Source organism: Schistocerca americana, chromosome 4 (assembly GCF_021461395.2).
Source record: "Schistocerca americana isolate TAMUIC-IGC-003095 chromosome 4, iqSchAmer2.1, whole genome shotgun sequence".
NCBI classification, from domain to species: Eukaryota; Metazoa; Arthropoda; class Insecta; order Orthoptera; family Acrididae; genus Schistocerca; species Schistocerca americana.
The window spans coordinates 134,238,530-134,254,847 of NC_060122.1; the positions used below are offsets into that span (position 1 = coordinate 134,238,530).

At 41.2% G+C, this 16,318-nt stretch overlaps 1 protein-coding gene across 3 annotated transcripts in view; it reads right to left on the reverse strand.

Annotated features, from left to right (window-relative positions):
• Positions 1–1,593: 1,593 nt before the first annotated feature.
• LOC124613877 (histone-lysine N-methyltransferase 2D) overlaps positions 1,594–16,318 on the reverse strand; it is a 187,212-nt gene continuing 172,487 nt past the window's right edge. For all 3 annotated transcript variants that reach the window (XM_047142607.1, XM_047142608.1, XM_047142609.1), the window contains 2 exons: positions 8,606–8,719; positions 1,594–2,501 (listed from right to left, as the gene is read on the reverse strand). In XM_047142607.1, coding sequence (XP_046998563.1) covers positions 2,300–2,501; positions 8,606–8,719 — 316 coding nt within the window. In that variant the 3' untranslated portion in view covers positions 1,594–2,299. The remainder of the gene's footprint in view (positions 2,502–8,605; positions 8,720–16,318) is intronic.

A 16,318-nucleotide genomic window follows, 5' to 3' on the forward strand; every position in this document is an offset into this window, starting at 1 on the left:
ATTTGAAAAGGAAAGTCATAATTGATATGTCGGCCGGAAGTCAGACATCATAGGTATAGGTTTGAATGAAATATATAATTACACAGTGGCAATTCTTTTTCTAATGGCAGGTATAATGTCATTAATTCTTTATCATAATAGTGTCAGTTCATGGAGATAGGGTGTTACTAAAAAATTTTAATTTATAAATGAGACAGTCATTTTAAAAATCCTAATTCATTAAAACTTTTCGTGACATTTTTAGTGAGGCAACTAAAGGGGGTAGAAAATGTCATTCTGATAATACATGTAACTGCAAAGTACATTTGACAGAACAGTGGAAGTTACTGTGTATTGCAACTAATGTCTGGGGAGAACCATAATTATCCATAACTGTAATGTTACCAGATGAAGACTCTAGAGTAGATACTCTGACCTTGTACGTGCGGAATGACAGGCAAAAGAATTGACAGTTAGTTGCTAAACTGGCTAACAAACACAAAATTGGAGGACAGTAAAATTTCTATAAAGAAAGCAATAATATACTATGATAAATGATTTTTCAGAATTACGAATTGAGGCTGACCTTAGCAAATTGCAATAGTGGGAATAATATTGATATCAGATGCACTACCCAAACTGAGTGCAATAAAGGTAAACTTCAAGTGACCAGCCACGTAACTGGTTCTATTAACCACACAATATTTTGACAAAGCCCAACAGTATCTTCTTGTAATGTGAATCATGATGACTTCCAACCAAACTGTGAGATATTCAGTTATACTTATAGCTGTATTAAGTATAATAAGTAACTGAAACATGTGATTGACTATGATGAATATTTGAGTGTATACTGTTGTATCTGTAATGTACTTGTTTAGAATAAAAAGAAGGGAAGAGAAATGTGCAACATAACAGTAGTGCAGATGTTCCCTCTTGAAAAACAACAAGGAACTGTCCAGTCTAATACAGCAATTCTGAAACCAGATCACTGCCATCAGTGTCTTGACTTGACCTGACAATACACAGTGCATGCAAACAGTGCCCATAATACTGGTGAATAATCAGATTATCAGGAAATTTAACCTTGCCCCCCCCCCCCCCCCCCCCCCACCTCTCTCTCTATCAAATTTATGGGAAACATAAAAAAAGTTCTGGCAGCACAATTCAAGCTGGCTATTTCAACGAATAGCTAATGCAGTCTTACCACAATGCAGAGACCCTCAACGGTTCATAAATCACACAAATCACACAGGTAAAAATTAAATGCCGAAATTAGATTAAGGCTGGGAGGTAAAAAGATCTTAAGGTTGAAGGAATTATTATGTGCAAAGTCTATGTACACAGATGTCACACATCATGTGACATTAAAAATCCTCCACAGCCTCAAATACTGACATTTCTCGAAATTAATTTTTGAAAGTCACATTAAAAGGCCCTGTAGTGCTGCCTAGAATGAAACTCAAAAGGATGGGAGATTAGAGTTTAATGTCCCATCAGCAACAAGTTCAATAGAGACACAGACATGCTGGGATCGGAAAGGGAATTGGTCTTTTCCTTTTTAAAGGAAATGTTGAGGCAGCTGTCTTACGGACTTACCCATGGAAGACCTAAATTTCCACAGAATTAAAATGGATCAATGGCAAATGTCTGTGTTCAGGTTTGCTTGAAGAAGGTAAAGAGTCCCCATATCTCTTACAGGAAAAATGTGAGAGAGCTGTATTTTCTTGCAAAACACACACTCAAACTGAAGAATAATTCCAATGATAGAAGCTTACAGTAACTATATGTGTTGTTTAGTACACACACTTTGTGGAACATTTTTCTTTAGATAGTCCTAAATATTACAATAAAATAAGACAGTACCAGCCACAGAAGATATGTTGTGACCTTTTAAGTTGCTGTAGCTCCTACACACAGGCTCACCTAAAACTAATAATACAAGTATGACAAACACATTTCAGCCCATATTGCACATACTTCAACATTAATATCACTTACAGCACACACATAGCTCTGTGGAGTAACAAGTCCACACCAGTTTACCAGGAAAACAAATTTGCACAGTGATGGGTGACCAACAATCACTACATAGAAACAACTATGTTTTGTTAGTATCAGGTGACAAGGCTACTGGTTAAATCACTGCAATCTACAGAAAAATACGATAATTGTTTCTTACACACTATAGATCCAACCAATACATGTTTGAAAGGTGTCACCTGCAGGTTCATTTCCGTCTCAGCATGGCACTGCTGTGAGAATGAGACAAATACAACTTAGCTGGTTAGTTCTACAGCAGCCCACATAACAGCGGCCGCTATTTTCCACGAGACTCCCCAGACTCAGTCTGCGCAGCTCGACGGCAAGAGTACAAGCTACCCTTTGCCAGACCAAATATAGGACCCTTACGTAATGAAGGATCTGGGCCCCTTGCAATGTAACTTCGTTCTGAGAGTAGTGAACGATCCGGACCCTTTACCATATCTGGATTGGGACCATTCCATGTCATGTAATCAGTTCTAGAAACAGGAGATGATTGATTAATCAGTCATTTCATTTGACAATAAACCATACTTCATTCCTTTTGCTCAAGAAGTATATTTTAAGAGATAATTATTTCAGTGCTTCAGAAAATTTTCTAGACTACAGATCTCTAAAACACCAATAAAAGAAATTATTACAAGTAGCTGCATGTCATTAATTTCTATGATTACATTGTTATTTTTTGTGAAGACTGTTTAAATTTTGATTCAATGTGTTAGAAAGTGACCATGATCACATTAACTTAATATTTTCTCTGTATTGACTGAGAGTTTAATAGGGAATTAAAACCAAAATATAATATCCTGAAAATACAGCTTTTCTCTCTCCATAATCTTATTTGACAAAACTTTCCTTATGCAATTAATATTGATCATATGTAGTAGAACAAAGTGGAAATTATTTGAATAGTTTCCCAGTGAGAGAAAAGGGCAGGAGTAACATCAACTGTAATTATATAGTTCATTCTTACAATGTTCAAACCAAGAGAGAAAGAAAGAAAGAAAGAAAGAGAGAGATAGAGAGATAGAGAGAGAGAGAGAGAGAGAGAGAGAGAGAGAAATGCTTTCTCAGTAGCTTACATAGTACTGTAAGCAGTGAAAGTATATTAACTATGATACATAATTATTTCTCACCACTTTACCCATTTTAACTTGGACTGAAGTACTTGATCAACAAGAAAAAGGTCAATACGATGGAACAAATTATTTCAAATTTTGAGACTGAATGAGTTACTTGCAATTTCTCTTTCAGTTTAGAAGTTTTTCAGTTTACTGAAGATCTAGACAGTTTCAATAAATGTTCAATAAAATACATCTAATTAAAGAGGAATAAACTAATCTTCCCCCCCATGAACCATGGACCTTGCCGTTGGTGGGGAGGCTTGCGTGCCGCAGCGATACAGATAGCCGTACCGTAGGTGCAACCACAACGGAGGGGTATCTGTTGAGAGGCCAGACAAACGTGTGGTTCCTGAAGAGGGGCAGCAGCCTTTTCAGCAGTTGCAAGGGCAACAGTCTGGATGATTGACTGATCTGGCCTTGTAACAATAACCAAAACGGCCTTGCTGTGCTGGTACTGCGAACGGCTGAAAGCAAGGGGAAACTACAGCCGTAATTTTTCCCGAGGGCATGCAGCTTTACTGTATGATTACATGATGATGGCGTACTCTTGGGTAAAATATTCCGGAGGTAAAATAGTCTCCCATTCGGATCTCCGGGCGGGGACTACTCAAGAGGACGTCGTTATCAGGAGAAAGAAAACTGGCGTTCTACGGATCGGAGCGTGGAATGTCAGATCCCTTAATCGGGCAGGTAGGTTAGAAAATTTAAAAAGGGAAATGGATAGGTTGAAGTTAGATATAGTGGGAATTAGTGAAGTTCGGTGGCAGGAGGAACAAGACTTCTGGTCAGGTGACTACAGGGTTATAAACACAAAATCAAATAGGGGTAATGCAGGAGTAGGTTTAATAATGAATAGGAAAATAGGAATGCGGGTAAGCTACTACAAACAGCATAGTGAACGAATTATTCTGGCCAAGATAGATACGAAGCCCACGCCTACTACAGTAGTACAAGTTTATATGCCAACTAGCTCTGCAGATGAAGAAGAAATTGAAGAAATGTATGATGAAATAAAAGAAATTATTCAGATTGTGAAGGGAGACGAAAATTTAATAGTCATGGGTGACTGGAATTCGAGTGTAGCAAAAGGGAGAGAAGGAAACATAGTAGGTGAATATGGATTGGGGGACAGAAATGAAAGAGGAAGCCGCCTGGTCGAATTTTGCACAGAGCACAACATAATCATAACTAACACTTGGTTTAAGAATCATGAAAGAAGGTTGTATACATGGAAGAACCCTGGAGATACTAAAAGGTTTCAGATAGATTATATAATGGTAAGACAGAGATTTAGGAACCAGGTTTTAAATTGTAAGACATTTCCAGGGGCAGATGTGGACTCTGACCACAATCTATTGGTTATGACCTGTATATTAAAACTGAAGAAACTGCAAAAAGGTGGGAATTTAAGGAGATGGGACCTGGATAAACTAAACGAACCAGAGGTTGTACAGAGATTCAGGGAGAGCATAAGGGAGCAATTGACAGGAATGGGGGAAATAAATACAGTAGAAGAAGAATGGGTAGCTTTGAGGGATGAAGTAGTGAAAGCAGCAGACGATCAAGTAGGTAAAAAGACGAGGGCTAGTAGAAATCCTTGGGTAACAGAAGAAATTTTGAATTTAATTGATGAAAGGAGAAAATATAAAAATGCAGTAAGTGAAACAGGCAAAAAGGAATACAAACGTCTCAAAAATGAGATCGACAGGAAGTGCAAAATGGCTAAGCAGGGATGGCTAGAGGACAAATGTAAGGATGTAGAGGCCTATCTCACTAGGGATAAGATAGATACCGCCTACAGGAAAATTAAAGAGACCTTTGGAGATAAGAGAACAACTTGTATGAATATCAAGAGCTCAGATGGAAACCCAGTTCTAAGCAAAGAAGGGAAAGCAGAAAGGTGGAAGGAGTATATAGAGGGTCTATACAAGGGCGATGTACTTGAGGACAATATTATGGAAATGGAAGAGGATGTAGATGAAGATGAAATGGGAGATATGATACTGCGTGAAGAGTTTGACAGAGCACTGAAAGACCTGAGTCGAAACAAGGCCCCCGGAGTAGACAATATTCCATTGGAACTACTGACGGCCGTGGGAGAGCCAGTCCTGACAAAACTCTACCATCTGGTGAGCAAGATGTATGAAACAGGCGAAATACCCTCAGACTTCAAGAAGAATATAATAATTCCAATCCCAAAGAAAGCAGGTGCTGACAGATGTGAAAATTACCGAACTATCAGCTTAATAAGTCACAGCTGCAAAATACTAACACGAATTCTTTACAGACGAATGGAAAAACTAGTAGAAGCCAACCTCAGGGAAGATCAGTTTGGATTCCGTAGAAACACTGGAACACGTGAGGCAATAATGACCTTACGACTTATCTTAGAAGAAAGATTAAGGAAAGGCAAACCTACGTTTCTAGCATTTGTAGACTTAGAGAAAGCTTTTGATAATGTTGACTGGAATACTCTCTTTCAAATTCTAAAGGTGGCAGGGGTAAAATAGAGGGAGCGAAAGGCTATTTACAATTTGTACAGAAACCAGATGGCAGTTATAAGAGTCGAGGGACATGAAAGGGAAGCAGTGGTTGGGAAGGGAGTAAGACAGGGTTGTAGCCTCTCCCCGATGTTGTTCAATCTGTATATTGAGCAAGCAGTAAAGGAAACAAAAGAAAAATTCGGAGTAGGTATTAAAATTCATGGAGAAGAAATAAAAACTTTGAGGTTCGCCGATGACATTGTAATTCTGTCAGAGACAGCAAAGGACTTGCAAGAGCAGTTGAATGGAATGGACAGTGTCTTGAAAGGAGGATATAAGATGAACATCAACAAAAGCAAAACAAGGATAATGGAATGTAGTCTAATTAAGTTGGGTGATGCTGAGGGAATTAGATTAGGAAATGAGACACTTAAAGTAGTAAAGGAGTTTTGCTATTTGGGGAGCAAAATAACTGATGATGGTCGAAGTAGAGAGGATATAAAATGTAGGCTGGCAATGGCAAGGAAAGCGTTTCTGAAGAAGAGAAATTTGTTAACATCCAGTATTGATTTAAGTGTCAGGAAGTCATTTCTGAAAGTATTCGTATGGAGTGTAGCCATGTATGGAAGTGAAACATGGACGATAAATAGTTTGGACAAGAAGAGAATAGAAGCTTTCGAAATGTGGTGCTACAGAAGAATGCTGAAGATTAGATGGGTAGATCACATAACTAATGAGGAAGTATTGAATAGGATTGGGGAGAAGAGAAGTTTGTGGCACAACTTGACCAGAAGAAGGGATCGGTTGGTAGGACATGTTCTGAGGCATCAAGGGATCACCAATTTAATATTGGAGGGCAGCGTGGAGGGTAAAAATCGTAGAGTGAGACCAAGAGATGAATACAGTAAGCAGATTCAGAAGGATGTAGGTTGCAGTAGGTACTGGGAGATGAAAAAGCTTGCACAGGATAGAGTAGCATGGAGAGCTGCATCAAACCAGTCTCAGGACTGAAGACCACAACAAAACAACAAACTAATCTTTACCAATGGAAGACTACTCACAATATCAAGTACAGGAGCACTTATTTTAACTCGTCAACTCTTGGTTCTTGCAACAGCATAGTTATTCAAGATCTATACAAATCATCATAGACAAATGTCATTTTATGGTGAGGAAAAGGTCTAAACCGTAGTAATAAGAACTGGATGCTCAGTTTTTTTTCTTTGATATTCATGTCTCAGAAGTACTGCAAGTGAACTAGGTTTACCAAAACCATTAAGCTCATATGAGTCAATTAAGACTAACCTGCATTTATCTTTTATTTTCCTTCAAAAGCTTTTCATTTTCTATTAATATCAAAGTTATTAGAGAGTAAATAAACATTAAAATTGTCATCAAATACTTAATTGTACTTCCACTGCAGAATCTAATAACGCGCGCGCACACACACACACACACACACACACACACACGCACACACACGCACACACACACACACACACTTGCGAGACCACGAGCCCACTCCCACGTGCCACTGTGAGCCAACACACACACACGTGACTGCGAGCCCACGCACACGCGTGAGTGAACACTTGCATGGATACACTGTCCCAGCCAATTACATTCTACCAACACTGTTACTTGATTAGGGTGAGGAGATGCATTGGGAGGACTGGGTGATGGGAAAAAGGTGGCTGGGAGTGCAAGATAAGAGTTGGAGGTAAGTGTGGCTGACAGCTATGAGAGAGAGGCAGAAAGTGCACAGCATAGAAGTGTAGCAATGGTGAGCTTGCTCTGGCACAGGCAGTGAGGAGTTGAGTGTGGTGAGAAATGATGTGGATGAGTGGACTGAAAGGGGGTGACAGAACAGAGGAAAATGGAAACTGCAGAGAGAAAGCCATGGGTGTAGTATTACTGAAGCGGGTGGCATGGGGACAAGGGTCAGGATGAGGGTTAGATATGAAATAGCAGAGATTGAGGCTAGATAGTTCAAAGGATGTGCTGTGGAGATTATTCCCATCAGTGTAGTCCAGAAAGTGGAGAGGAATGGGATAGGGAGAAAAGGACCCTGATGGAATGGGTCTTGAAATGGCAACTGAATTACAGTATGTTGTATTGAGAATCTTGATCAGCCACTGAGTAGATCTGCTTCCTCTGGATCTCCTCACGCCAGCAAGCAACTTATCCCATGGCTCTGTAAAAACCTCTGCACATATAAAGTTCAGTAACCATCAACAGTATCTCTGTTTTGATAGTGGCTATCAGATCTGCACTAAAAAGTCTCTTCCAAAAGTCTATCCACCCATGGCTGGGACATCTACAGTGATCTCTTTCCAGCATGCTTATGAACTTTCTAAGGCTTCCACAGACAGGAATTACCCTCCAAACCTAGCCTGCAAAAAGAATTCCCATACCATATCCACACATGCTCCTAATCCCGTGACCATCACCAGGAACCAAATGTTAAGTAGAACACCAAAATCACCCAATATCACTTCAGCCTAGAACAAATTACATATATCCTTATCCAAAACTTCGATTACTTGTCACTGTGCCCAAAAATGAGTGATTCACCCCCTTACCCAGTGTGTGTCTACGAGATATCCTGGTTCATCCTTATGCCACATTTGTCCCTGTGGAAGACCCAAGCATATCCTCTATGCATGCTTTCTTTTCACCCCAGTTGTTAGCCACTCTTCCATTCAACCCTCCCTTTTATTTCCCACCTTTCTTTTTCCCTCTACCGATCCACCCAAGGCAACCCCGCAGTCAATCCATCCAATACAATTCATCATTCCATTTGGGCTGCAGTGACTGTAAAATGTAGTTAGCTGAGACAATGTACCCATAAAGGTGTATGTTTATTCTATTAGATCTGAAGAAGGATTTGTATGGAAGCTTAGCAATGTTTTCTGTATTGTCAATGTGCCTGTCAAATATACGTTAAGTAATGCAATTCTTATACAATACACTTACAAGAGAAGATCATCATTTGGTCCTTTTGGCAAACTCCTGTTAGGCCCAGTAACTTTTGTTGTATAGGAAGATTTGTATTCTTTATCTTCAGTAGTACTTGTACCTCTAGAAACCCTGTAATATTGAAAGACGTAACTTCAGTAACACAAAAATAATAAATAACAGTAAAAAAATTAATAAATCACCTTCAAATTTTAAATATTCTAATCAAACCAATGGAATATTCAGGGTGGAATATATACTTTATCTGATTAAATGTATCTGCACAACCCTATGTAATGCATAATTGAGCACTAGGTGTCACAACAGGTAGACCCAATAGTATAACAGGAGACAGGGAGTATTGTGATGCCTGTTGAGAAGACTCGACAGCAGAATGGAATGGTCCGGAGAGCTCAGTGACGTTGAATGTGTATTCCTAATTGGATGCCACCTGAATAACAAATCTATTTCAATATTTGTAAAGCTGCCCAGTCAACTGTTGGTGATGAGGTTGTGAAGTGGAAACACAAAGGAACAATCACAGCTAAATTAACACCAGGTAGACCTCATGTACAAAGGGACAGAGACTTTCAAGTATTGCAGAAGGTGGTTATAGAAAACTTGCATCAACTCAGGTATCACTCATTAGTTCCAAAATGCTACCAGTACTCCAGCTAGCACAAGGATTGTGCTTAGGGGGCTAAAAAGAATGGGTTACAATGGTCATGAAGGTCCCCATAAGACACACATTTCTGTAATCCTTGCTAAGTGGCACTTGAATTTATGTAAAGAGCGAAGCCACTGGGTGGTGAATGATGGAAATGAGTGACTTGGAATGATGAAGTACACTATATCCTGTGGCAATCCCATGAAAGAATTTAGGATTGATGAATGTCTGGAGAACACTTCCTGCCATTATGTGTAGTGCCACCAGTGAATTACGGAGAAGATGGAGTTACATCACCTTATTCCGCTTTGGAAAATACTAAAACGCAGAAGGATATAACCACATTTTACAGCATGTGTTCTGTATATAGAAGAGGAACAGTTTGAAGACGACTCAATATCATTAGACAAAGCACCATGTCATACAACAGCATCTATGAGGTTATGGTTCATTGACAATAACATTCCAGAAATGGACTGGACTGCTCAGACTCCCAACCTGAACCTAAGTAAAAACCCTTGTGATGAGTCAGAATGCTAATTTCACTAAAGACCTCAGCATACATCATCATTACCTTCACTGGTGTTGACTCCTGAGGAAGAATGGGCTGCCATTCCTCCACAGACACCTTACTGACAGTGTCATCAGCAGAGTTCAAGCCACGACAAAGGCAAAGGGTGGACACACCTCATATTAAAGTCCACTCATTTGTTCAGATAGTAACTGAGAGTAAGAGGATGTATCACAGCCTGCCAAAAGAAGTGTTGCTGAACATCAGACAGCCACACAGAATTGGAAGCTAACTTATTAAACTTTCAAGAAAGTTATTTAGTGCTTTGTGTGTGTGTGTGTGTGTGTGTGTGTGTGTGTGTGTGTCTACCTTGCAGAGCAAGACTGTTTAAAACCTGAACAAGTTATTGTCCTTTTTGACATGCCCATATTCTGTTGTACCCCTAATACTTGTAACTGAATAGCAGTTATTAATTTCATGAGAAAATCAGATAAACATTCATATTCATTCTACAAACATCCCAAATTAATGAGCAAATAATAGCAACCACTGAATACTAATGGACATGATATCGCAATTTCGAAAATGGGCAAATGGTTTGTGACACCTTTATTGTGATGCTCATTTTTCTTTGTAAATACGATCACTTTTTTCTCCGAAGATTCTTAAACAGGTGCAGCAAATCATCTTATGCATCTAATTGTTAACTATCACTTTTTTTCCTTAATTTTGCATCCAAGCTATATGGTGTACAATGAGGTGACAAAAGTCTGGGCTTAATTTAAAGTTATTTGTTCACTGCCCTGTAATACATTGCACCAGCCAAAATTCAGCCCCACCGCGAATGCTGTTCTCGAACACAGGATGAATTGAATGACATTCATACACAGGTGGAATCACCCTGCCTACTGTCAAACGATTGGCAGCTGCTGCGAATTGGTGTGTTGGAAGAGCTCTCAAGAGTCATGTGCCTGTGATACCAGTACCAGAGGTACCTCAAATACTATCCTTTCCTGTGGATCCTGTATTTTCTGCAGGAAGTACAGAATCTGTGTAATACCTTAATAACTAGTTCCCAATATTAAGCTTTTTTCTTTTCTTTTTCTCTTGTTATTAATTTATATGAATGTTTTCTTTTCCTCACTAGTAATAAGTACATTGCCACAGAAGATGGCAAAAATAAGTTTTTAAAATTATCTTTATAACAGAAGAGAAATATCCAGAAAATATTCAATTTTTTAACAACTTTTGTTTAATTTTCGCCTGAGAGTACTAATGTTTTAGATCTCACACAAAAAGGACGTGTAATTTTTACTCATGCAACAACAATGTGTGTGGTAAATGCTATGTGTGTAGTGAATGCTATGTGTGATAAAAATGCAAGAAAATAATATATACTAAGAGTTATCATAGACACAAGAATATTTTTATTTATTATGCCTATATTCATTCACAAGCATGACTTTTGCCTGCAATCTTAAGAAGAGGCAGTAATTTCTTCCATCCTGCTAATCATCAAGATTTAGGGGATGGACTGTGTGATAAGCAACCACATAAAATTTGAGGTAAATTAATGAAGTCAGTGTAACTTAATAGTGACATCTATTAACCCTCGAGTGGGCGCACTTGTGTATAAAGTGCGCAAAACCAAAAATAAAACGATTTTGTGTGGTTCCATTTATGTTTCACAATTGCAAACCTATGCCTATTCCTTCAGTACTGCTTCAGGTAACAACAATACACTGTCTTGTCGTATGTCCAAGTGAGCAGCAGTAATATAAAATACAAAGCAAGCTAGGCAAGAAAAAATTTACAATCAGTTAAAAAAAAAAGGATCCCAGTTACGAACTAGCAACATAGTCCCACATTGAGGGAGTTGTCTACGAGATAATTAGTGATCCAATAAGCAGCGTTAACATAAGGAAACTTATTAAACTTATTCTTTTCAGGTGTACAAAGAAGTGCGCCGCGTGCCCGCTCGTGTTATGGAAAACGGCGTGCCAGCTCGAGGGATATATAACTTACCAAACGGGGAAAGCGCTGGTAGATATGGGGAAAGCGCTGGTAGATAGGCACAATAAAACAACACACAAACACACATACAAAATTTCAAGCTTTTGCAACCAACGGTTGCTTCGTCAGGAAAGAGGGAAGGAGAGGGAAAGATGAAAGGATCTGGGTTTTAAGGGAGAGGGTAAGGAGTCATCCCAATCCCTTAAAACTCACATCCTTTCATCTTTCCCTCTCCTTCCCTCTTTCCTGACGAAGCAACCGTTGGGTGCGAAAGCTTGAAATTTTGCGTGTGTGTTCGTGTATTTTTTTTTATTGTGCCTATCTACCAGCACTTTCCCGTTTGGTAAGTCATGGAATCTTTGTTTTTTAATATATTTTTCCCATGTGGAATGTTTCTTTCTATTTTATTTATATATATAAAAACAAAGATGATGTGACTTACCAAACGAAAGCGCTGGCAGGTTGATAGACACACAAACAAACACAAACATACACACAAAATTCAAGCTTTCACAACCAATGGTTGCTTCATCAGGAAAGACGAAAGGATGTGGGTTTTAAGGGAGAGGGTAAGGAGTCATTCCAATCCCGGAAGCGGAAAGACTTACCTTAGGGGGAAAAAAGGATAGGTATACACTTGCACACACACACACACACACACACACACACACACACACACACACACACACAGACACAGACACACACACACACACACACAGATCCATTCACACACAGACAGACACAAGCAGACATTTGTGAAGGCAAAGAGGTTGGGCAGAGATGTCAGTCAACTGTCATCCGCCTCGACTGACATCTCTGCCCGAACTCTTTGCCTTTACAAATGTCTGCTTGTGTCTGTCTATGTGCGGATGGATGTGTGTGTGTGTGTGTGTGTGTGTGTGTGTGTGTGTGTGTGTGTGTGTGGGCGCGCGAGCGCGCGCGCGTACGCATGTATACCTGTCCTTTTTTTTCCCCCTAACGTAAGTCTTTCCGCTCCCGGGATTGGAAATATATATATATATATGTGTGTGTGTGTGTGTGTGTGTGTGTGTGTGTGTGTGTGTGTGTGTGCGCGCGCGCGAGTAGTTGTTATCTCTCATTATGTGAATTTCATGTTGATTCAAACTCTTTGTGTTAGATGTTTGGCTGCCTCCCAGCACGGTTATTCGAAAATTGACCATCTGATCTAACACATCTGTCATTACTTGTCCACTTGACAGTGAGTGGCGTGTCAGAGGTGGACCTAGGTGTCCTGTATAGGATGGGCAGGTACCAGGGAGGACTCAGGCTTTTGTACCGATCCCCTGCCCAATAAGTTTGAGGTACTGCCTTTTGGTCTTATGTCAAAGCGGTAGGTGGATCAAAACAAAACGTCCAGACACTCTGTGACCAAAATGGTACTGAAACAGAGGATGACAGACTAAAGGCCGAAATACTAAATGTCTTTTTCAAAGCTTTTTCACAGAGGAAGACTGGACTGTAGTTCCTTCTCTAGACTGTCGCACAGTGTGGTACACGTTAGAACAAATGGTGCCCGTCATCTGGGCTCCTAGATCGTAGTTGGGTCATTCCAGTGACTGGCAGAGTAGGTTCAGAATACTAGCCCTGTGCATGATATTTCAACAAAGCTCACAACCTACAGAATTGTCACCAGAACCGATCATGGCCTTTTGTTTCTGAGTAGACTGGAGGGACTGAACCAGAGACTTTGAAGGTCATGTGACAAGCAAGGCTGCAACTTCCTGCACTTGCACCATAGGGCTGAGAAATGAAGGGTCCCACTAAAAGCATCAGGTGTGCACTACACATCAGAGGCTGCCACTCAGGTAGACCACTATGTGTGGGATGAAAACAAGGGTTTTTTAAATTAGACAACTCTCCATCCATCCTGGTTGGATGGTGTAAAAGAGGGGTGAAGGGACCAAACTGCTTGGCCATTGGTCTTGTCTTCCGAATAAAGCAATGCCACAAGGGAAAGAATAAAACAAATGAAACGTACAACACAAAACGGAAAGAAAGAAAAAACCACAAGAACGAAGGAAAGGAAACAAACACTAAAAGGAACAAAAGAAGACAAGAAAACAAGAGAGACACACAAGCAACAGTTAGAAGAGAGAAAAACAGGAAAGCAGATTACAGTGGCCGGCCGGCCATGGGAATAAAATGGAGAAGCCAGCCACTCTGCAACACATGAAAACCTCCACCCTAAAAGCACTAGGGTGGAGGAGACAGAGGGACAAAGGACACGTGCAAAAACTTAGATCAAATGATAAAACCCACCCTTAAGAATAAAATGTAAAACTAAAGCTGCTGTTGAGGCTTTGTTGCCCAACACCGAAGGTAGGGTGCTGGGAAAGTTAAAAGTCCGCCGCAGAGCAGGTAAAAGTGGGAAATCCAGCAAGAGATGGACGACCGTCATTTGTAACCCACAGCAACACCAACGTGGGTCCTCGCAACGGAGGAGGTAACCATGCCTTAGCCACGTATGGCCAATGAGGAGCCGACAGAGGACAACTGATTCCCTGCGAGAGGCCCGCATGGAGTACTTCCACACATTTGTAGTCTCCTTAATGACACACAGTTTGTTGTGCGTACTGTTATGCCATTCTGTCTCCCAAAGCCGAAAAACCCTGCTGTGTAAGACAGAATAATGCAGGTCAGGTTCAGAGAAGCCGAACTGGTTTCCACGTAGCCTGTTTGGCCAGCCTGTTGCCAAGTCCATTGCCTGGGATTCCCACGTGACCTGGGGTCCAGACAAACACCACTGAATGATCGGACTGTTCCGGGGCATAGATGGATTCCTGGATGGTCACTACCAAAGGATGATGAGGGCAGCACTGGTCAATAGCTTGTAGGCTACTCAAGGACTCAGAACACAGGAGAAACAACTCCCCAGGGCATGAACGGATGTGCTCAAGAGCACGAGACATAGCCCACTCTGCAGTAAAAACACTGCAGCCATCGGGAAAGGAATGCTGTTCAATATGTCCTCCTTGGACATATGCAAAGCCGACGTGACCATCAACCATTGAACCGTCAGTGTAAACCACTTCATGGCCTCGATACTTGTCAAGAATCGACAGGAAGTGGCAACGGAGAGCCGTGGGTTTAACTGAGTCCTTAGGGCCATGTCATAGGTCCAGGCGAAGCTGCAGCCTGGGTGTACATGAATGGACCCTCAAGTATAGGTGCTAAAGGCAAGGACTCCAATTCAGATAGAAGGGATCGGATGCAAACTGCAATTGTAAGCACTGACCTGGGCTGCTGATGCGGGAGATGAACCGCTGTGGGGGGGAAAAGAAGACGGTGATTCAGGTGTGCAGAAGAACTACGAATGTGTGCTATGTAACTGGTGAGCAGTTGCGCACGCCTAAACTTCAATGGAGGGACCCCAGCCTCCACCAGGGTACTGGTCACCAGACTCGTCCTAAAAGCTCTGTGGCTAGTCAAAGCCACAGTGGTGCATTGAGTCGAGTAAATGCAATGCTGATGGTGCTGCCAAACCATAAAGCACACTCCCATAGTCAAGGCGGGATTGAACAAGGGCTCTGTAGAGCTGGCAGCAGCGTAGAGAGATCTGCACCCCAGTTGGTGTCACTCAGGCAGCAGAGGGCATAGATGCTGCCAGCACTTACGCTTAAGCTGACAAAGGTGAGGAAGCCAAGTCAATTGAGTGTCGAAAACCAGTCCTAAGAATCGATACGTCTCCACTACAGTGAGTGGATCGTCATTAAGGTAAAGTTCTGGTTCCGGATGAACCGTACGACACCGACAGAAGTGCATAAAACACGTCTTTGCAGCCGAAAACTGGAAACCATGGGCTAGAGCCATGATGGCTCCCTGTAGGTGCCGCTCAGCAACACCAGTACTGGTGGAGCAGTACGATATGCTGAAGCTGTCTGCATACAGAAAAGGTGAGATGGACGGCCCTACAGCTGGCGTTAGACCGTTAATGGCCACTAAAAATACAGATACACTCGATACAGAGCCCTGTGGGTCCCCATACTCCTGGATATGGGGGCAACTATGGGAGGCACCAAATTGGACATCGAAAGTAAGGAGCGACAGGAAATTTTGGGTAAAAATTGGGAGCGGGCCTTGGAGACCCCACTCGTATAACGTGGCAAGGATATGATGTCACAAGGTCATGTCATACGCTTTTCATAAATCAAAAAATATGGCAACAAGATGTTGGAGTCTGGAAATGGTTGCCTGGATGGCATCTCGAGGGACACAAGATTATCAGTGGTAGAGTGACCCTAGCGGAAACCACCCTGGTATGAAGCCAGTAGGCCATGTGACTCCAGGACCCAACCCAACCATCAACACACCATACGTTCCAGCAGCTTACAAAGAATGTTGGTGAGGCTGATGGGCCAAAAGCTATCCACATCAAGCAGGTTTTTATTAGGTTCTAGCAACGGTATGATGGTGCTCTCCTGCCACTGCAATGGAAAGACACCATTGCACCAGATCCGGTTGAAGAACGATGAGGAGATGTCGCTTGTTTTCAGATGAGAAATGTTTTAAGCATCTGACT